At 50.3% G+C, this 21,531-nt stretch overlaps 1 protein-coding gene across 7 annotated transcripts in view; it reads right to left on the reverse strand.

The window, feature by feature from the left end:
- Window positions 1–21,203, reverse strand: part of LOC136572336 (zinc finger protein 585A-like) — a 33,879-nt gene extending 12,676 nt beyond the window's left edge. Inside the window, exons 1-9 of one of the 7 annotated variants that reach the window (XM_066572834.1) lie at window positions 21,168–21,203; window positions 14,165–14,315; window positions 13,904–14,056; window positions 13,707–13,830; window positions 13,511–13,602; window positions 13,286–13,396; window positions 13,025–13,177; window positions 12,780–12,953; window positions 10,051–10,108 (exon numbers count right to left, since the gene is read on the reverse strand). In XM_066572834.1, coding sequence (XP_066428931.1) covers window positions 10,051–10,108; window positions 12,780–12,953; window positions 13,025–13,177; window positions 13,286–13,396; window positions 13,511–13,602; window positions 13,707–13,830; window positions 13,904–14,056; window positions 14,165–14,272 — 973 coding nt within the window. In that variant the 5' untranslated portion in view covers window positions 14,273–14,315; window positions 21,168–21,203. Of the gene's footprint in view, window positions 1–10,050; window positions 10,109–12,779; window positions 12,954–13,024; window positions 13,178–13,241; window positions 13,263–13,285; window positions 13,397–13,510; window positions 13,603–13,706; window positions 13,831–13,903; window positions 14,057–14,164; window positions 14,871–14,896; window positions 15,318–19,860; window positions 19,879–21,167 lie in introns of those variants that run through there. The other 6 variants (XM_066572836.1, XM_066572835.1, XM_066572833.1 and 3 more) reach the window with 6 other exon arrangements.
- Between the last annotated feature and the right edge of the window lie 328 nt (window positions 21,204–21,531).

The raw sequence follows: 21,531 nt of genomic DNA on the forward strand, positions 1-21,531 counted from the left end.
ATTCTGCTTTCTGCCTGAAATGATAGCTGTGGACAGACCGTGGATCGGACGGCTTCCGTCCATTGACTTCAATGGAAGCTGTCTGCTGGAAAATCGCAATTGATTTCTGCTCCTGGACATGGATTTTCCATAGCATGTTATGAGCAGTATTTGCAGCGGAATCTGATGGCGCACACCCGCTCCGGATTCCGCAAAGCAAATATGCCCATGCGCATCAGGCCTATTACAGAGATCTCTCCCATCATCTACTTACACCCAGGGCTGTGACTGTAACACGGTGGCGCTCTCTGAATTTGGAGGAAAGAAGGTTTCTACACAATACAGAAGGGGGTTCTTTACTGTAAGAGCAGTGAGACTATGCAACTCTCTGCTTGAGGACGTGGTGATGGCCAATTTGATAAGAGTGTAAGAGGGGCCTGGACCCCTTTCTTGAGTGTTACAATATTATATGTTTCATTCTTCAGAAGGGTCGGTCATCCAGGGATTATTCTGGATTACCATATTGGAGTCGGGATGGAAATTTTTTTTACTTCTACCTCGTTTTTTGTTACCTTCCTCTGGATCAACACTGGGGGGTTACAGGATATATTCCCTAATTCCCTAATCAGCCCATCAGGTTCTGCTTTATACCCATTATCTAGATCTGTGAAATTCGAGCTTATTGAGTCCAAACTGGTGGCAGCCCCCATCCGCTCGCTGCCAACCTGACCAGCAGAGATGGCAGCTGAAGGCACTGTCCTACTTCACAGACCACTTTTATCCATCCATCAGACTAGGGCTAAATTCACACGACTATTGTGCGTTGTGAGATGGACCAAAGCCGCACGATTACCAACTCTATTATTCTGAATGGAGGTATTCACATGGCCAACTGTTTCCCCTCACAGCGAGGTTGAAGATTGAAGACAATGGGCGAGGCCTTCCAAGGGAACGTCCAAATATAGAATACGCAAAGACCTTGCATGGCGCTCACACGCGGTGCGATCTTCGGACACATGAAACGCGCCTGAGCATTGCTATTCCAGAGAAGTGAGGCCAGCTGTTTGTGAATGAAAATCGCAGGTTGGCAAAGGCTATAACCGGGCTGAGCTTCTTGGCCCAATATTGCGTTCTCCCGTGTGAATCCGGCCTCAGACAGACTTTGTACTTCACATCTTGCCTGCAGAAATAGATTGGACGGAGTAATCTGGGGTTCATCAGCCTCACACAGCGGACACCTTCTCATAACACCACAGGTCAGTCACGTTAGGAGGCTTTCAGGAGAAGCTAAGCTCTCTTCACCCTCCATGCCTGACGCCAATCTCATGCTCTTCTCCAACACCAAAGTAGTTACATTGGCCACCTCGGAGTACTGATCATTTAGGGGACACGTGAAACATCCTAATTTGCTCAGACTGGCACAGCCTGAATTTTTCTAGCTTGAGGGGTTATAATGAGTTATAAACTTCTCCTCTATTCACAAGATAGGGGATAACTTTTTAATCGATGGGGGTCTGACCCCTGGGAGCCCCAACGGTCTCAAGAACAGGAGTCCAAAAGGTCCCCACGAGAAGGAAGCGGTCTCAAGATCAGCCCCCCACAGATCGTAAAGGTATCCTCTAACCCAGTGGTCCCCAACCTTTTTGGCACCAGGGACCGGCTTCAAGCAAGACCATTTTTACAAGGCCCGGCAGGGTGGGGCGGGACATGGGTGGGGCTTTGGTTATATGGGGCGGAGTTATGAAGGGAGTTGGAGTTTAGTGCATTATTATTTAATTATGACATTTAGAATGTCCTGGCAGTACACACATAGGGCAGTATATAATCTATCCCCCTTCCCCCCAGCACACACAGAGCAGCATATAATTTATCTCCCCCCCCCCAATAATAGACAGCCCCCACCTCTCAGTAAGACAGCCCCCACCTCTCAGTAATAGACAGCCCCTCCCCCAGTAATAAGTAGCCCCCCCCAGTAATAAGCAGCCCCCCCAGTAATAAGCAGGTCCCCCTCCCCCGTAATAGGCAGCCCCCCCCGGTAATAGGCAGCCCCTTCCCCTGTAATAGGCAGCCCCTTCCCCTGTAATAAGCAGCCCCTTCCCCTGTAATAAGTAGCCACTCCCCCCAGTAATAGGCAGCCCCCCCAGTAATAAGCAGGTCCCCCCCCAGTAATAGGCAGCCCCTTCCCCTGTAATAAGTAGCCCCTCCCCCCAGTAATAACCAGCCCCCCCCCCTGTAATAGGCAGCCCCCCCAGTAATAGGCAGCCCCTTCCCCTGTAATAAGTACCCCCCCAGTAATAAGCAGCCCCTTCCCCTGTAATAAGTACCCCCCCCAGTAATAAGCAGGTCCCCCCCAGTAATAGGCAGCCCCTTCCCCTGTAATAAGTAGCCCCTCCCCCCTGTAATAAGTACCCCCCCAGTAATAGGCAGCCCCCCCAGTAATAAGCAGCCCCTTCCCCTGTAATAAGTACCCCCCACCCCAGTAATAAGCAGGTCCCCCCCCCCAGTAGTAGGCAGCCCCTTACCCTGTAATAAGTAGCCCCCCCCAGTAATAGGCAGCCCCCCAACCCTTATACTTACCTCCTCCCTGTTGTTGCTCTCTGTCTGCTTGCCCTGACATCAGTGTGCAGCCCGGAACGCTTCCTCCTTGCGTCCTGTCCTGCGGAACTAATGAGCAGGGGACTTGGGGAAGAGAATCCTGGCTGCACAGACGTCAGTGTGTGCGCCGGGATCAGCGCGATAACCAGCGGGGATCTGCGGCGCCCCCACTGGTTATCGCTTCAGTGGTCAGCGGCGTCGGCACGCCGCGGGCCACATAGCACAGGGCAGCGGGCCGGATTCGGCCCGCGGGCCTTGTGTTTAGAGCAAAAGTTCCCGGCGGTGCCGCAGACCGGCGCTAAACACCCAGTGGCCCGGCCCCGGTGGTTGGGGACCCCTGCTCTAACCTGTGGATAGGGAATAGCTTTATCATTGGGCACAACCCCTTTAACTCATTTAAGCCCCTCACAAGTATATTCTGCCCTGCATAGACCTAGGAGAGGCAGGGCGCTGTTATTTTGAGGGGTACAGTCCCAATTTTTCAGGATTGCCTCTTTTAACTCTCCGCCACAACGATGTCAATCCTAGCATGAACACCCGGTCCCCCCTGCCACAGGGGGAAGTCCTTCACACCCCTCACTTTTTTATACATGTTGTTACGTTGTATCCCCCATCATTCTGCACTCAGGACCCCATAATGACAAAGTGACAACACAACGGGAGGAGTCTTTTTTAACCCCGTAAAGCCATGGTCTATTTTGGCCTTCATGGCCAAGCCTTAATTCTTCAAGCCTGACATTGGGACTTGATGCGGTAATAACCTCTGAATGCTCTTACTTTCCCACACGATGACATATTGTACTTCATGCTAGCGGTGAACGGTCATCAGAAATGTCTATTAATTCAAAAGATATTTACTCGAAATGTGAAGAATTTCTTTTTTTTTTTGCTTGTAAGAGAGTGAAACCCACAAAATCGTTAATTACCACTTACAATGGTTGCAATATAAAGCGGCCGATGGGAAATATAACTGTAGTTTTTAGTACTCCACAAAGTATAGAAGTTTTCAAGCAATTTTTCACATTTATTAGCACATTTCAGAGGCGGCTTACACCGGGGAAGACTTTTGGTCATTTTTGTTGACTTCGGTTTTTCAGTTGATTTAGACTAAATTAGGCTTGCTGATTTCAAAAATGAAGTTAGTTTTCTGTTATGTCAGGATTTTTCTATACAACTTATCTCATGCCTGGATTGGGGGGAGCACTGATGTTCTCCGATTGGCTGAGAGCGAACCTCCCTCAAGTGGGGAGGGGTGGAGGATGACCCTGGCGATCTGCAAGCGGTTGTGAATTGTCTGGGCTGCTCAGTTACATGTCTGGCCTTGGGATGAGCAGTTCTGTGCCGCTCTATATAATAATTCCTTCAGATCGTGTCTGCATCTGCCATTTCTCACTGTAAGCGCCTAAACCGCCCGCATTCCTTCTGCTATATCTGTGTCAGTTTCACCATTCCCAGTCACAGATAAATCTTGGGTCCTTCACAAGGTGCGCATGCGGTGTTTTGAGAGTTTACGGATGTGGACGAAGGGAACCCGTGATAAGTTGCCATTTGGTATACTAATGGTTTGGTGGGAGCCAAGAGGTCATTCCAGTGACTGTTACTTTTGTATAGTGAAAGCTTTGGGATATAACAAGAATAATAAATGTAAACTAGAGTCTCCTAGTCCACCAGCAGCCGTACGTCCTGGTCTACCTGCCGCCGTACGTCCTGGTCTACCAGCCGCCGTACGTCCTGGTCTACCAGCCGCCGTACGTCCTGGTCTACCAGCCGCCGTACGTCCTGGTCGACCAGCCGCCGTACGTCCTGGTCTACCAGCCGCCGTACGTCCTGGTCTACCAGCCGCCGTACGTCCTGGTCTACCAGCCGCCGTACGTCCTGGTCTACCAGCCGCCGTACGTCCTGGTCTACCAGCAGCCGTACGTCCTGGTCTACCAGCCGCCGTACGTCCTGGTCTACCAGCCGCCGTACGTCCTGGTCTACCAGCCGCCGTACGTCCTGGTCTACCAGCCGCCGTACGTCCTGGTCTACCAGCCGCCGTACGTCCTGGTCTACCAGCAGCCGTACGTCCTGGTCTACCAGCAGCCGTACGTCCTGGTCTACCAGCAGCCGTACGTCCTGGTCTACCAGCAGCCTTACGTCCTGGTCTACCAGCAGCCGTACATCCTGGTCTACCAGCAGCCGTACATCCTAGTCTACCAGCAGCCGTACATCCTAGTCTACCAGCAGCCGTACATCCTAGTCTACCAGCAGCCGTACGTCCTAGTCTACCAGCAGCCGTACGTCCTGGTCTACCAGCAGCCGTACGTTCTGGTCTACCAGCCGGCGTACGTTCTGGTCTACCAGCCGGCGTACGTCCTGGCCTACCATCGGCCGTACGTCCTAGCCTACCATCGGCCGTACGTCCTAGCCTACCATCGGCCGTACGTCCTAGCCTACCATCGGCCGTACGTCCTAGCCTACCATCGGCCGTACGTCCTAGTCTACCAGCAGCCGTACGTCCTAGCCTACCATCGGCCGTACGACCTAGCCTACCATCGACCGTACGTCCTAGTCTACCAGCAGCCGTACGTCTGGTGTCTCATTCAGCTGAAATCCTAGGGCCAGTTTTCGTTGAACTAGCCTCTCTTGAAGAACATGATTATTGTGAAGAACTAAGTGACAGCAATGATGAAGATTTTGAAATTGAAGATGACTCAGTTCGTTAGGGATTTGATCAGCATTTGGAACCATCAATAAAGGCTTCAGAACTCCAAGCATCGAGACTGCATGAGAAAAACTTGCTTGAAAAAGGAGTGAAGGTCCTACCTTCCATCCAGAGAGATTGCATTTGTGCAATCCTTTAGAAGTGACAATGGCTTTGTGTATTGCCATAACATACATGGTTTAATGGAGGAATTGGGAAATCCAATCTATAACTCAACTGAATGCCAACTGTTCCTCGATGGCTCAAAGTGGAGCTTAAAGACGGTCCTCCACAATGGCCATTTATTTGCTGCAGTCCCAAGTGGCCATTCAGTTTCTCTTCTCTTAGAATATGGAGCCATACAGAGAGTCATTGAGTTGCTACAATGTCACAAACACAATTGGATCATCTGTGTTGACCTTAGAATGGTATCCTCCCTTCTTGGTCAACAACGCAGATACACCAAGTATCGCTGTTATCTGTGCATTAGGACAGCAGGGCTTGTGAGACACATTGGGTGGAAAGGAATCGGCCTCGAGATCTGACCTCTGACCTCAGACCCGGTGACCCAAACATTCTACACGAGCCGCTTGTTGACAGAACATTATCAGGGTTCATTCAGGTTTAAGAAAAATCCATAATATTTCCCTGACAAAATCTTGATTTTCAATGAGACTCGAAATACACGGAATCGAAGGTTTATTGGTTGGTTTCTTTGATTTATATACAAATATCAGCGGCGCCCGGCTACGTCAGGCTGTAAGATCATTTATAAACAATCCCCCGAGAGCCGCCGGCTGAGGACCACACGGCAGTGCGCTCTAAAACCTGAACTCCTTCTGGTATTGTTAAGCCTGAGGGTTGAGCTTCTTGTGTCTTTAGTTCTGTTTATCCAGAACAATGTATGTATTCCCTTGTACACGGTATACACTCTGAGGCAGAGTCCTACAAGGGCCAATGCTTAAAGGGGTTGTCCCGCGCCGAAACAGGTTTTTTTTTTTTTCAACCCCTCCCCCCCGTTCGGCGCGAGACAACCCCGATGCAGGGGTTAAAAAAGAACACCGGAGAGTGCTTACCTGAATCCCCGCGCTCCGGTGACTTCTTACTTACCTGCTGAAGATGGCCGCCGGGATCCTCTCCCTTGGTGGACCGCAGGGCTTCTGTGCGGTCCATTGCCGATTCCAGCCTCCTGATTGGCTGGAATCGGCACGTGACGGGGCGGAGCTACACGGAGCTACACGGAGCCCCATTCAGAAAAGAAGAAGACCCAGACTGCGCAAGCGCGGCTAATTTGGCCATTAGACGGCGAAAATTAGTCGGCTCTATGGAGACGAGGACGCCAGCAACGGAGCAGGTAAGTGAATAACTTCTTATAACTTCTGTATGGCTCATAATTAATGCACAATGTACATTACAAAGTGCATTATTATGGCCATACAGAAGTGTATAGACCCACTTGCTGCCGCGGGACAACCCCTTTAAGTGCAGTCTGGTGCTGCCAGCAGTCCCATTACAGACCCCTCACCACCGCAGACCGAAGGAAGGAGCTGAGAGAAGTTTGTTTAACTGACTTTACAACTTGGAATATTTTGACAAACCGGCTTCTCTGATTCTGTCGCTCCCCCAACCGCCCCCCATCTCTGGTGCACGAACTGCAGTCAACTAACTTAAAGGGGTTGTCTCGCGGCAGCAAGTGGGTCTATACACTTCTGTATGGCCATATTAATGCACTTTGTAATGTACATTGTGCATTAATTATGAGCCATACAGAAGTTATTCACTTACCTGCTCCGTTGCTGGCGTCCCCGTCGCCATGGATCCGTCTAATTCTGATGTCTTCTTGCTTTTTTAGACGCGCTTGCGCAGAAGGGTCTTCTCCCTTCTGGTCGGTCCGGGCACGAGTGGCGTTCTGGCTCTGCCCCCTTCTACGCGTCATCACGTAGCTCTGCCCCATCCCGTGTGCCGATTCCAGCCAATCAGGAGGCTGGAATCGGCAATGGAACGCACAGAGCCCATGGTGCACCATGGGAGAAGACCCGCGGTGCACCATGGGAGAAAACCGCAGTGCATCCCTGGGAAAAGACCGGCGGCCATCATGGGAGAAGAATTTTATAAGTTCATCTTTCATCACATCGGTGAGTAGCAAGCAGTTTAAAAACCGCTTTAAAATGCTATGTTATGCCGGGGGGGTGACAGGGGGAATGGGTTAAGGTAAAATTTTGATGTTTTGCCTCGGGACAACCCCTTTAACTACAGGAAAAAGTGATCTCAGTGATACGGGGGGGGGGGGGGGGGGGGGGGGAAGTGCTGAATCGGCTCTTAGCAAGACTCCAAAATAATTCCATGGCAAATTAGAAAATTCCATGACGTGTATGAACCGATTATATCCCCGCCTCATGAACCTGGGTGTCATGAAACAATTCCTTAAAGCTTTGCCAACTGAGACTGTTTCAAGTACCTCATCTTGGCATTGCCTACCCTGTTGGTGTGTTTGATGGGCCACAAATTCGGCAACTCATCAAAGATGAACCTTTCATCGGGACAATGTCAGAACGCCAAGAGAACGCTTGGTTATCATTCGTAGACCTTGTCAAGGACTTTCGTGGAAATAAGCGAGTGAAGAACCCTGGGAGAGCGACAACAAGCTTGGTCGCAACATCAGCATCAAACAATAAGGGGCATTTTCTACATAATCATCTTGATAACTTCCCGGACAACCTTGGTGCGGTCAGCGATGAGCAAGGTGGGTCCACCAAGGTGTGAAGGTCATGGAGGGATGGTACCAGAGCAGATGGGATACACATAGGACGGCCGACTACTGCTGGAGCATCGGGGGGCATTGAGCGCTCCAGGATAGCGGACGTTTTACCGTAACTGCTGCTACTTGCACACAATGTGACGTCCAGTAATTACAGTCAGGTCAGTTTCTGATTTTCCGTTGGGTTTTGTACATGGTGTATAGTTTGTGTGATAAATGGGGGGATCCTGGATCTTAAAAAGCTGATGTGAGAGAAAAACTGCGGTAAAAAGCAAGTGTAAGAGCTAAGTCAACGGAAATGGTGGCCCCGGTGTTATCCCAGGGGCCAATCCAGTTCTGACATGGGCTGTAAGGCCCTGTGTGTCATAAACCCCCAAGAATCACCCCATTATAAATACTGCAACCCCAAAGTATTCTAAAGGTCATTGAGGAGGTTTATTAACCATTTAGATGTTTCACAGGAATTAAAGGGACGCGCATCACAAATCAGAGCCCGTCCTTGTTTGCAGACTTTCTATTTAAACCGCGTTCTCTATAACTGCAGGAAAACGCAGGATTTATGACCCGGATTCCACAGTTTTTAGAGATGCCCCGTCTGTGGGCACAAACTGCTGGTGGGCACACGGGGGCTCGCAGGGGAAGGGGCGCTCTCTGGCTTTTGGGATGCAGAATCTGCTGGAATGTTTTTCAGCCGCCGTGTTTGCAGCCCCTGAGGTGTCAGGTACAGGTGAGACCCCCAAGAAGTGACCCCATCTTGGGAACAGGACCCCTCAGGGAATTCGCGGGGCGCACTGACTGGTTTCACCCCACAGGTGATTTATATATATATTTTTTTTAACATTTTGATTTGAAAATAAAGAATTCCAAGTTTTCCAGTAATATGTTGGTTTAGCCCCAAATCTGCAATGTTTGCGAGGGGCAAAGTAAATAAATCACCCCACGGTCTGTTACCCAGTGTCCCCCGAGCATGGAAATGCCCCATATGTGGAGGTAAGGTGGGCACTCGGCCGGGCTCAGAAGGGAAGGAGCGGCATGTGGCTTTATGTAGAAGCTGTGAGGGAAATCATATAGCGGCGGTCCAACCAAATAATGGCATGAGTATTCCCGGGACGTGCGGGATATTGGGGCGCCATCTTTCATGCACCGGCGGGGTGTCTGGGGCTTCACAGTGAGAACCGGTGTCCTTCCTGGTCTGTAACGGACTCTGCTCCTTATTGGGTCCGTCCCTTCTTACCAGTGGGTGGAATGTCACTCGGAAAGGGTTACCCTAACACTATACATGTACCCTCACCTCCAGAAGTACTGGGCTTCCCCCTTCCTGCTCCCCAAATATTAGGGCTTTGATGACATCCTCCTGGAAGTCCAGAAGGTACACATGGACGTGGCCCGCAGACATTATACAGCGCCACCTCTAGGATGCGCACAGACTGTTTTCTACCACACCCTTGTTTGCCGCGTCGTACGGCCCAAGTAGTTGATCTGACAGATTAACCCCTCCTGTGTACCCATTGTGTCCGGCTCGGGGCTCTCTGTACTCAGTATAAGGACATCCCTCTTGTCCTCCTACTGGACACACAATACATTGTCGCCTCGTAGTGCCCGGCTCGCACCCCTTCTGAGCATTCGCCCACACAGTGACTTACGGAGTCTTTTCTGATTTATTTTCTAACGATTCCCCATGCTGATCTGCTCATTAATAAGGCCGGACCAGAATCCATGACTGTTTTATCTGGGACATCGCCGATTGTTTGTAAATCAGTTTCTAACCATCCATCTTGGAATGAGGCATGGATAACTGGAACACTTCAATCGTACCCCATATCTGAGGTGAAGCATCACCATCAAACCATCAAATCCTATTCCCAGGCTTCCAGTAAACCTGTTAATACCCACTGATCCACCTGACTGGAGGAGCAGGAGACCAGCAGGTGTCTACATGACATCCGTCGCCTCCATTGGGCGGCAGGTAGAACATTTTACATCTCAGTCTACAATTTAGGACAGAATAACCAGCAGATTCACAGACGGCTCTTACCGTTCACCACCACCATTATGGGCTCTTCCAGTCCATCCGCTCTTCCACCATAACTTTCCTACAAGGATCCCACAGGACACGAGGAGAAAGACAAAGGAAGACAAGATTATCCAGATGGAGGTCAAAAAGCCCTAAACGACATGAAGCAATCTAAAGGATCCCCCTAAGTGGCCACCAGACGGGGCCAACATCCAGCCATGGATTCTACACATGGCCAGGTTTCTGTCTTCCTACATGAAATGAGCTCCATCTATCTAGAGGTGACGACGGCTCAGTAACCCCAGATCTCAGGTCAGTCAGTGACCTCACAGCTTTTACAGTAAAGACCTTCTATCAGCGCTGCAGACTGAACCTTCTTTCCTCCAGAGCGGTCGCTCTTCTCCTTTGTGGTCAGCTCACTGCACACAGTGTTCTTGTATCTATCTGTACCAATGCATCATGTCCGCCCTAAGACGACTCTGGTGGCCGCAGCGGCACATTCTAGAGGAGGCCGTACGAATATAAAGCCCGGAGATATCACTTGTAGTCAGAATTACCCCCGCACCCCATTAGAAATTAGGGTTATTTACCACATTTACATACTTTCAGCTGTTTGCAGAAAACAATTAAACAAGAAGCATTTAATGAGACTCAGTCACCGACTTTTGGCCCTGTCAGCTAAGCCTGTGGGCTGAAAATAGGTGAGCTCCTGAGTTCGGGGATGTAAGGGTTATACTTACCTCCCCCATCGCTCCCCTGCTGTCAGCGCCCCTCATTGCATCGAGTGGCACTGCCAAGTAGTGCGCCCATTATATTAGGACTATTTAGCAGTGAATGGTGACATCGGGGTAACAACGGGGGAGGCAAGTATGACCCTTACATCTCCGGACTCAGCAGGACACTTACATCTCCGGACTCAGCAGGACACTTACATCTCCGGACTCAGCAGGACACTTACCTCCAGCCCATAAACTTAGCTTGTAGGGAAAAAAACTAGTTGACAGATTCCCTTCAGGCGGCCCAACACAACCACCAGAACAAGCGCTTTCCCCAAAGTCACCACAAAATGTCACTTTAATGGCTGCCGCAGTCTCAGAATTATTGGGGGGATGACCGGCATCTTTAGTACATAGCGCAGACCCTTCTGATGTACGGCCGGTCAGCAGCTCCTGACAGCGGTCCTGAGGAGTCTTACCCGGTCCTCATGGACAACGGCTTACAGGTCACTAATATTCTGGGGTTTGTGTGCTGGGGTTCTAATCAGGTGACTGATGGCGACTCCAGGATCTTCCAAGACTTCTGCAGTCAAGCCTTGGAGGACTTTGATGTCTGCTTGGGATCATTGTCCTGTTGAAAGGTCCAATGATGCCCGAACTTCAGCTTTCTCATATGACGTTTTCTCCTAGGATTTCCTTATACTTGATAGAAGCCATCTTCCCCTCCACACGCTGCAGGTCTCCAGCCCCAGACCATCAGTGAGCCACCGCCATGCTTCACTGTAGCATCAGCGAGCCACCGCCATGCTTCACTGTAGCATCAGCGAGCCACTGCCATGCTTCACTGTAGCATCAGCGAGCCACCGCCATGCTTCACTGTAGGCAGGGGGTTATCTTCAGAGTATACTTCATTCTTCCTCCTCCAGGACAACAAAAAGTTCCAGTTTTGTTTCATCGCTCCCCAGAACAGAATCCCAGAACCTCTGCCGCTTATTTATAATGTTCTGGGCATATTGGAGGCAACTTTCCTTCTGCTTTTGGGTTAGTATAAGTTATGTTTTGGAGTTCAGGGATGAAGACCTTCAGCATTTGGAATGCTCTCCCCTGTGCAAATGGAAACCCCAGTGCTGCCACCACATGTTGCTGCTGGTCTTCTGCCGTCACTGGAGGGTTTTTGATCTCCTGCCCCCTCAGGAATCTGGAGGCAGCTGGTAACTGAGCCCTCTTTATGCCATGTTCGGGTAGTGTAGCCAGTGTTCTGTAACTTCGTACTTGTGAACTGCTTACAGTTGTATCTCTGGAAACATTCAGCGCCTTCCTTCTTTGTACAAGACAATGATATCTTCTTACAACGTTTGACTTCATGACTTATTTCCAACATGCAATCAAACGTGACAGTCAACAAAGCCCTCGGCAGTCCAGGTATTTGATGTGTCTTACTTCAAGCACACCTGATGTAACTAATCAAGGGCTTCATTAATTGCATCAGGCAATTGCTTGAGGCAACACTTGTGCAGAGTGTTGAATAGTTCGGAGACTGCAGTAGTCCGTAAACGCGGCATTTTGTGAGGAGTTTGAAGAATCAATTGTTATATTAGTTGCATTGAGTTATTAAAATTTTTATTGTTTCACTTCAAAAAACAAACAACTGATAATTTGTAAATTTGGCATATAAACCTAATCTGCAATGGAGGGTGAAGAATTTTGATTGAAACTGTATGACTATAACAACTGAGTAAATGACTTATTACATGGCAATATTCTGTTAGCTTTAGCAGTCGCTGATTGACATTGTGCAGATAGTCTATTTAGACTGCTGATATTTGCATTTCTTGCACACTGAATCTCAACTGGATATCAAAACAGATGGAAGATGAACACTATGTTTTATGAAACCAGAAACCGTTTGTAACCCCAACCGACCACAGCCAACAAGATGGACTAGAGCGTCTACTGCAGGCGGCCGGAGGAGTCTAGTAGAAAGCTACATTACATCAACCTTTAGAGGATTTGTAGAATCTCAGCGTCATCTACCTGCTGGTTCTCTGGGACATCTTCCTCTGGGCGGTCCTGGGAATACGATGTACGAAATGTACGAGGCCGGTGGTCCTCCATCATGATGTCCTTGTACAGATCCTGGTATCCCTCTAAATACTCCCACTCCTCCATGGAGAAATAGACGGCCACATCCTGACACCTTACAGGAACCTGACAACACAATATCCTGTCATCAGCCAGAGCCCCCCGGTATAATGTCCCCTCACATTCCCCGCAGTCACCTCTCCTGTCAGCAGCTCCGTCATCTTGTTGGTGAGGTCTAGGACCTTCTGGATCAGGAAATGAGGGGGAGGAGCTGTGATGGGGCTCCACCCTCCTGACTCCTGGAGATGGATGATGGGAGTCACAGCCGCTGTCTTCACTACTGTGTACTCCTGTGGATGATGAGACACTGATCACTACATGGAGGCCAAGAATCCTTCACCTTCCAGTCATTACCTGCTTTACTAGCAGAGAGGAGTGATATCATGTGGAGCTCTCACCTCTCCAGTTATCAGGTCAATCATGTCTAGGGTGAGGTCCAATAACCTCGCAGCCATGTTCCTTCTGTCCTTGTCCATCCCTGGTGGGTCATCGATGAGCAGCATCATCATCTATCAAGAAAACAAGATGGACTAGAGCGTCTACTGCAGGCGGCCGGAGGAGTCTTGTAGAAAGCTGCATTACATCAACCTTTAGAGGATTTGTAGAATATCAGCGTCATCTACCTGCTGGTTCTCTGGGACATCTTCCTCTGGACGGTCCTGGGAATACAGATGGCTGGGACATCTCTCTGGTGGGGATCTCCTCCTGGATCCATCTATAGGAAATAACCTCAGACTGAATACATTGTATATGTGATGATGGGCGAGTCTAGGTGACACTCATACCCACTTTCCTCTATAATCAGGAAGGTCTCCTTACCCAGAGATGTACAAGGCCGGTGGTCCTCCATCATGATATCCTTGTACAGATCCCGATGTCCCTCTAAATACTCCCACTCCTCAATGGAGAAATAGACGGCCACCTCCTGACACCTTATAGGAACCTGACAACACAATATCCAGTCATCAGTCAGAGCCCCCCGGTATAATGTCCCCCAACATTCCCTGCAGCGTCACCTCTCCTGTCAGGAGCTCCATCATCTTGTTGGTGAATTCTAGGATCTTCTGGATCAGGGGGTGAGGGGGAGGAGCTGTGATGGGGCTCCACCCTCCTGACTCCTGGGGATGGATAATGGGAGTCACAGCCGCTGTCTTCACTACTGTGTACTCCTGTGGATGATGAGACACGAATCACAACATAGAGGCCAAGAATCCTTCCCCTTCCAGTCATTACCTGCTTTACTAGCAGAGAAGAGTGATATCATGTGAAGCTCTCACCTCCCAAGTTAACAAGTCAATCACGTTTAGGATGAGGTCCAATATCCCTGCAGCCATGTCATTTCTGTCTTCGTCCATTCCTGGTGGGTCTTTGATGGAAAAGACCATCTCAAAAGAGACCTGAGCTGTGAGAGTCCAGCCCCTCCGGCACCTGTAAAACCACATTTGGAAGGACATCACCCATGACGTCTAGTCACAATCTGGGCATTATAGAGGACTACTGATAGCGTGTAATGGAGATGAGATTATAAATTGTAGCAGTGCAGATACTGAGGTGACCACTAGGGGTTTTTAGTGCAGACATTTTATGCAGTCTGTGTAGAAGGGGTTTTCTCTGCATTAGAACCAGCTAATTGGCCCAATTATGAGACCCCTGAGAGAGGGTTCGGTAAGAGAAGGGTGGGTCTCTCAGGAGGCACTTGTTAGGAAAATACGGAATGTATGATTATTTAGATTTTATCTAATTCTAATTCCTGCAGTCAGGAATATATTGAGTAGCTTATTATTTCAGACATGACATCTGACCATCTTTGCTCTGGACAGAGAGACAAGTAAACAGGTTTGTGTCTAATCAAAATCAAATCTGCATCCCAAAAAAGAGAAATCAACATGGTGGACTGTTGGAGATACATCTAATCTTGTGCAGGAAGTCATGTTTATTTCTGGGAAGAGGCATTTTAATTTTGCATATAGACAAAAAGGAGTCAACATTTATGGTGATCTGAGGCTGACCTCCACTTCCAACAGGAGCGTGCTGGTACCTTTTCTGTTTAGAAGACTTTGGAATAAGGACATGTGGTCATCCTTATTAGAATAACATAAAAGGTCCAGTTTACTCCAGTCAAATTGGAAGTTTTGGAGACAGAACGATGGGGTGTCATATCTGTGGAACACCTAGAGGCGAGAGGAACCTTTGGTGATTGGAAGACGAGGTGCCATATCTGTCGAACCCCTAGAGGTGAGAGGAACCTTTAGTGATGGGCTGAGGTGTCATATCTGTGGAACCCCTAGAGGTGAGAGGAACCTTTGGTGATGGGAAGAGGCAGTGTCATATCTGTGCAACCCCTAGAGGTGAGAAGTAACTTTGCTGAGGGGCTGAAGATGTTTCATATCTGTGGAACCCCTAGAGGTTAGAGGAATGTTTGGTGACGGGATGAGGAGATGTCATATCTGTGGAACCCCTAGAGGCGAGAGGAACCTTTGGTGATGGGAAGAGGCAGTGTCATATCTGTGGAACCCCTAGAGATGAGGAAAAACGTTGGTGATGGGATGAAGAGGTGTCATATCTGTGGAACCCCTAGAGATGAGGAAAAACTTTGGTGATGGGATGAAGAGGTGTCATATCTGTGGAACCCCCAGAGGTGAGAGGAACCTTTGGATATGGAATAAGGAAGTGTCATAACTGTGGAACCCCTAAAGGTGAGAGGAACCTTTGCTGACGGTAAAGGTGTCATACCTGTGGAACCCCTAGAGGCGAAAGAAACCTTTGGTGATGGGAGGAGACAGTATCATATCTGTGCAAGCCCTAGAGGTGAGAAGAAACTTTGGTGAAGGGGCTGAGGAGGTTTCATATCTGTGGAACCTCTAGAAGTGAGAGGAACCTTTGGAGATGGGATGAGGTGTCATAACTGTGGAACCCCTAGAGGTGAGAGGAGACTTTGGCGATAGGATGAAGGGGTGTCATATATGTGGAACCCCTAGAAATTAGAGGACCCTTTGGTGATGAGATGAAGAGATGTCATAACTGTGGAACCCCTAGAGGTGAGAGGAACCTTTGGTGATGTGATGAAGAGGTGTCATAACTGTGGAATCCATAGAGGTGAGAGGACCCTTTGGTGATGGGAAGAGGCAGTGTGATATCTGTGGAACCCCTAGAGGCGAGAGGAACCTTTGGTGATGGGATGAAGAGGTGTCATATCTGTGGCACCCCTAGTGATTAGAGGACCCTTTGGTGATGGGAATAGGTGGAACCCCTAGAGGCGAAAGGAACCTTTCGTGATGGGAAGAGGTGGTGTAATATCTGTGGAACCCCTAGACAATAGAGAAATGTTTGGTGATGGGATGAAGAGGTTACATATCTGTGGAACACCTAGAGGTGGGAGGAGCCTTTGGTGATGGGAAGAAGAGGTGTCATATCTATGGAACTCCTAGAGGCGAGAGGAACCTTTGGTGACGGGATGGGTAGGTGTCATATCTGTGGAACCCCTTGAAGCGAGAGGAATCTTTGGTGATGGGAAGAGTCAGTATCATATCTGTGTAACCCCTGGAGGTGAGGAAAAACTTTGGTGACGGGATGAGGTGTCCTATCTGTGGAACCCCTAGAAATTAGAGGACCCTTTGGTGATGAGATGAAGAGGTGTCACAACTGTGGAACTCCTAGAGGCGAGAGGAACTTTGGTGCTGGGATGAGGAATTGTCATATCTGTGGAACCCCTAGAGGTGAGAAAAAAACTTTGGTGACAGGATGAGAAGGTGTCATATCTGTGCAACCCCTAGAGGCGAGAGGAACCTTTGGTGATAGGATGAAGAGGTGTCATATCTGTGGAACCCCTTGAGGCGAGAGGAACCTTTAGTGAGGGGATGAAGAGGTGTCATATCTGTGCAACCCTTAGAAGTGAGAGAAACCTTTGGGGATAGGAAGAGGAGGTGTCAAAACTGTTGAACCCCTAGAAGTGAGAGGAACCTTTGGAGATAGGAAGAGGAGGTGTCAAAACTGTGGAACCCCCAGAGGTGAGAGGAACCTTTGGTGATGGAATGAGGAGATGTCATAAATGTGGAAGCCCTAGAGGTGAGAGGACCTTTTGATGATGGGAAGAGGAAGTGTCATTTCTGTGCAGCCCCTAGAGGCGAGAGGAACCTTTGGTGACGGGATGAAGAGGTGTCATATCAGTGGAACCCCTAGAGGCGAGAGGAACCTTTAGTGATGGAATGAAGAGGTGTAGTGTCTGTCGAACCCCGAGAAGTGAGAGGAACCTTTGGAGATAGGATGAGGAGGTATCAAAACTGTGGAACCCCCAGAGGTGAGAGGAACCTTTGGTGACAGGATGAGGAGGTGCCATAAATGTGGAAGTCCTAGAGGTGAGAGGACCCTTTAGTGATGGGATGCGGAGGTGTCATATCTGTGGAACACCTAGGGGTAAGAGGACCCTTTGGTAATAGGATAGGGAGCTGTCGTATCTGTGGAACCCCTAGAGGTGAGAGGAACCTTTGGTGATGTGATGGGGAGGTGTCAAAACTGTGGAACCCCTAGAGGTGAGAGGAACCTTTAGTTACGGGATAAATAGGTGTCATATCTGTGGAACCCCTAGAAGTGAGAAGAACCTTTGGAGATGGGAAGAGGTGTCAAAACTGTGGAACCCCTAGAGATTAGAGGACCCTTTGGTGATAGGCAGAGGTGGTGCCATATCTGTGGAACCCATAGACGCGAAAGGAACCTTTGGTGATGGGAAGAGACAGTGTCATATCTGTGCAGCCCCTAGAGGCGAGAGGAAGCTTTGGTGACGGGATGAAGAGGTGTCATATCTGTGGAACTCCTAGAGGCGAGAGGAACCTTTAGTGATGGAATGAAGAGGTGTAGTGTCTGTCGAACCCCGAGAAGTGAGAGGAACCTTTGGAGATAGGATGAGGAGGTATCAAAACTGTGGAACCCCCAGAGGTGAGAGGAACCTTTGGTGACAGGATGAGGAGGTGCCATAAATGTGGAAGTCCTAGAGGTGAGAGGACCCTTTAGTGATGGGATGCGGAGGTGTCATATCTGTGGAACACCTAGGGGTAAGAGGACCCTTTGGTAATAGGATAGGGAGCTGTCGTATCTGTGGAACCCCTAGAGGTGAGAGGAACCTTTGGTGATGTGATGGGGAGGTGTCAAAACTGTGGAACCCCTAGAGGTGAGAGGAACCTTTAGTTACGGGATAAATAGGTGTCATATCTGTGGAACCCCTAGAAGTGAGAAGAACCTTTGGAGATGGGAAGAGGTGTCAAAACTGTGGAACCCCTAGAGATTAGAGGACCCTTTGGTGATAGGCAGAGGTGGTGCCATATCTGTGGAACCCATAGACGCGAAAGGAACCTTTGGTGATGGGAAGAGACAGTGTCATATCTGTGCAGCCCCTAGAGGCGAGAGGAAGCTTTGGTGACGGGATGAAGAGGTGTCATATCTGTGGAACTCCTAGAGGCGAGAGGAACCTTTGGTGATGTGATGAAGAGGTGTCATATCTGTGGAACCCCTAGAGGTGAGAGGAACCTCTGGTGATGTGATGAAGAGGTGTCATATCTGTGGAACCCCTAGAGGTGAGAGGAACCTTTGGTGAGGGAATGAAGAGGTGTCATATATGTAGAAACCCTAGAGGTGAGAGGACCCTTTGGTAATGGAATAGGGAGCTGTCATATCTGTGGTACTCCTAGAGGTGAGAGGACCCTTTGGTGATGAGATGAAGAGGTGTCATATCTGTGGGAACCTTAGAGGTAAGAGGACCTTTTGATAATGGGAAGAGGCAGTGTCATATCTGTGGAACCCCTAGAGGCAAAATGAACCTTTAGTGATGGGAAGAGACAGTGTCATATCTGTGCAAGCCCTAGAGGTGAGAGGAACCTTTGGTGATGGGATAAGGAGGCATCATATCTGTGGAACCCCTTGAGGGGAATCTTTGGTGATGGGAAGAGTCAGTGTCATATCTGTGGAATCCCTGGAGGTGAGGAAAAACTTTGGTGACGGGATGAGGAGGTGTCATATCTGTGGAATCCCTGGAGGTGAGGAAAAACTTTGGTGACGGGATGAGGAGGGGTCATAACTGTGGAACCCCTAGAAGTTTTATATGGATATACCAAAATGGGATATTTAAGATTCCTAAGTCATATTGCCGGGACCTGACATATTTACGGGCTGTGAACCATATTCTGGTTTCTGTGCAGTGAATTAGCTTTAAAGTGCGGCTGGTTCAGCAGACCTGGCGATATGAGATATCTAGTGGTGGGGTTGCAGCGGTGTGAGACCAAGAGGCATCGTTATTAGCTGCTACAATAGCTCACCCCTACATATAGATCACCCATGAAATAACAATGTATCAGCAGCTGATATCAGTTACATGGGTATCCATGTTGGTGGTGCGCGGTAACGCTGTTGGCATGGTAACGGCGCTGTGATGATTGCACTGTGATTCGTCGTGCCTTGGATGTCGTTTGGCAGGGTGTCAGCCAGTGGGCAATGTGTGAGTGCGGTCAGGGCGGGCCATTTGTCCTCGGTGCACTGATGGCACAACTGGCACATCGGGTTCGGGATGGTTAGTGCGAGCCTTGTGCAGTCGATGAGACCGCCGCGCATACGCCCGGATACCGAATGAACGGCATGGAGCTCTGGGAGATACAAACACGAGCCGCCCTATGACAGACCTGACGGTATGTGGTACAGCGGCTGGGGGCGGGGTCTGTGGGCTATATGTGCTAATGACAGGATATGTTTAAACCGGCTGGAGAAAGCCCCGTACGTCGGGGCGAAACGTGGCTGGTATCACCTGCGGAGAATAAGGGATGCTAACTGGAAGAAATATCACCGCGGCCGCCTCTGTATATGTATGATGGACCAACACGGCTCGCGCAGCCCCGGCGATACTGTTAGCGCCGCCCCCCCCGACAGCGGTGCCAGTGATTGAGCCACCCGGCACCGGTCCCACCGATACGGCTCGTGTCGCCCCCCTGACAGCGGTGCCAGTGATTGAGCCCCCCGGCACCGGTCCCACCGATACTGTTAGCGCCGCCCCCCTTACAGCGGTGCCAGTGATTAAGCCCCCGACACCGGTCCCACCCATACGGCTCGTGTCGCCCCCCTTACAGCGGTGCCAGTGATTGAGCCCCCCGGCACCGGTCCCACCGATACGGCTCGTGTCGCCCCCCTTACAGCGGTGCCAGTGATTAAGCCCCCGACACCGGTCCCACCCATACGGCTCGTGTCGCCCCCCTGACAGCGGTGCCAGTGATTGAGCCCCCCGGCACCGGTCCCACCGATACGGCTCGTGTCGCCCCCCTTACAGCGGTGCCAGTGATTGAGCCCCCCGGCACCGGTCCCACCGATACTGTTAGCGCCGCCCCCCCCGACAGCGGTGCCAGTGATTGAGCCCCCCGGCACCGGTCCCACCGATACTGTTAGCGCCGCCCCCCCGACAGCGGTGCCAGTGATTGAGCCCCCCGGCACCGGTCCCACCGATACGGCTCGTGTCGCCCCCCTTACAGCGGTGCCAGTGATTGAGCCCCCCGGCACCGGTCCCACCGATACGGCTCGTGTCGCCCCCCTTACAGCGGTGCCAGTGATTGAGCCCCCCGGCACCGGTCCGGCTCGTGTCGCCCCCCCTTACAGCGGTGCCAGTGATTGAGCCCCCCAGCACCGGTCCCACCCATACGGCTCGTGTCGCCCCCCTTACAGCGGTGCCAGTGATTGAGCCCCCCGGCACCGGTCCCACCGATACGGCTCGTGTCGCCCCCCTGACAGCGGTGCCAGTGATTGAGCCCCCCGGCACCGGTCCCACCCATACTGCTCGCGCAGACTCCTTTCATCCTAAGGTTGTTGTAGCTTTGGAGACATCAGTCATGTGATCATAACCGCTTATGTTAGGGACTATAGGACCTATGGTGACATCACAGTTATGTGTTCATAGCCGGATATGTTAGGGACTATAGGACCTTTGGTGACATCACAGTCATGTGATCATAGCCAGATATGTTAGGGACTATAGGACCTTTGGTGACATCACAGTCATGTGATCATAGCCGGATATGCTAGGGACTATAGGACCTTTGGTGACATCACAGTCATGTGACTATAGAGGGATGTGTTACTGACTATAGGACCTTCAGGGCCCTCCTGAGGGGCGGAGCTACACATTAACCCTGTGTCTCCCATACACTCAGCTGCTGCAGACACGGAGCTCTTCGAGCTGTCGTCATGGTAACGATAGCTGGGTCTGTCCACCCCGCTGCATGATGGGAGATCTAGTAGAGCCGCCTCACTCACCGCTCACAGCAGTCCTGCCGTCCCTCATCCAGCAGCGTGACGTCACCGGAAAGGGTGGGGCCTCTGCACAGCTCCGCCCATACAAGAAGCATCACATCTGTACAGGGGGATTTACATAGGACTGTATGTGAGGGAGGGGTGACAGGTACATGGGACTGTATATGGGGGAGGGGTGACAGGTACATGGGACTGTATATGGGGGAGGGGTGTGAGTTACATGGGACTGTATGTGGGGGATGTTGGTTACATGGGACTGTATGTGGAGGATGTTGGTTACATGAGACTGTAAGTGGGGGATGTTGGTTACATGGGACTGTATGTGGGGGATGTTGGTTACATGGGACTGTAAGTGGGGGATGTTGGT

The sequence above is a fragment of the Eleutherodactylus coqui genome, chromosome 7, assembly GCF_035609145.1.
Source record: "Eleutherodactylus coqui strain aEleCoq1 chromosome 7, aEleCoq1.hap1, whole genome shotgun sequence".
NCBI classification, from domain to species: Eukaryota; Metazoa; Chordata; class Amphibia; order Anura; family Eleutherodactylidae; genus Eleutherodactylus; species Eleutherodactylus coqui.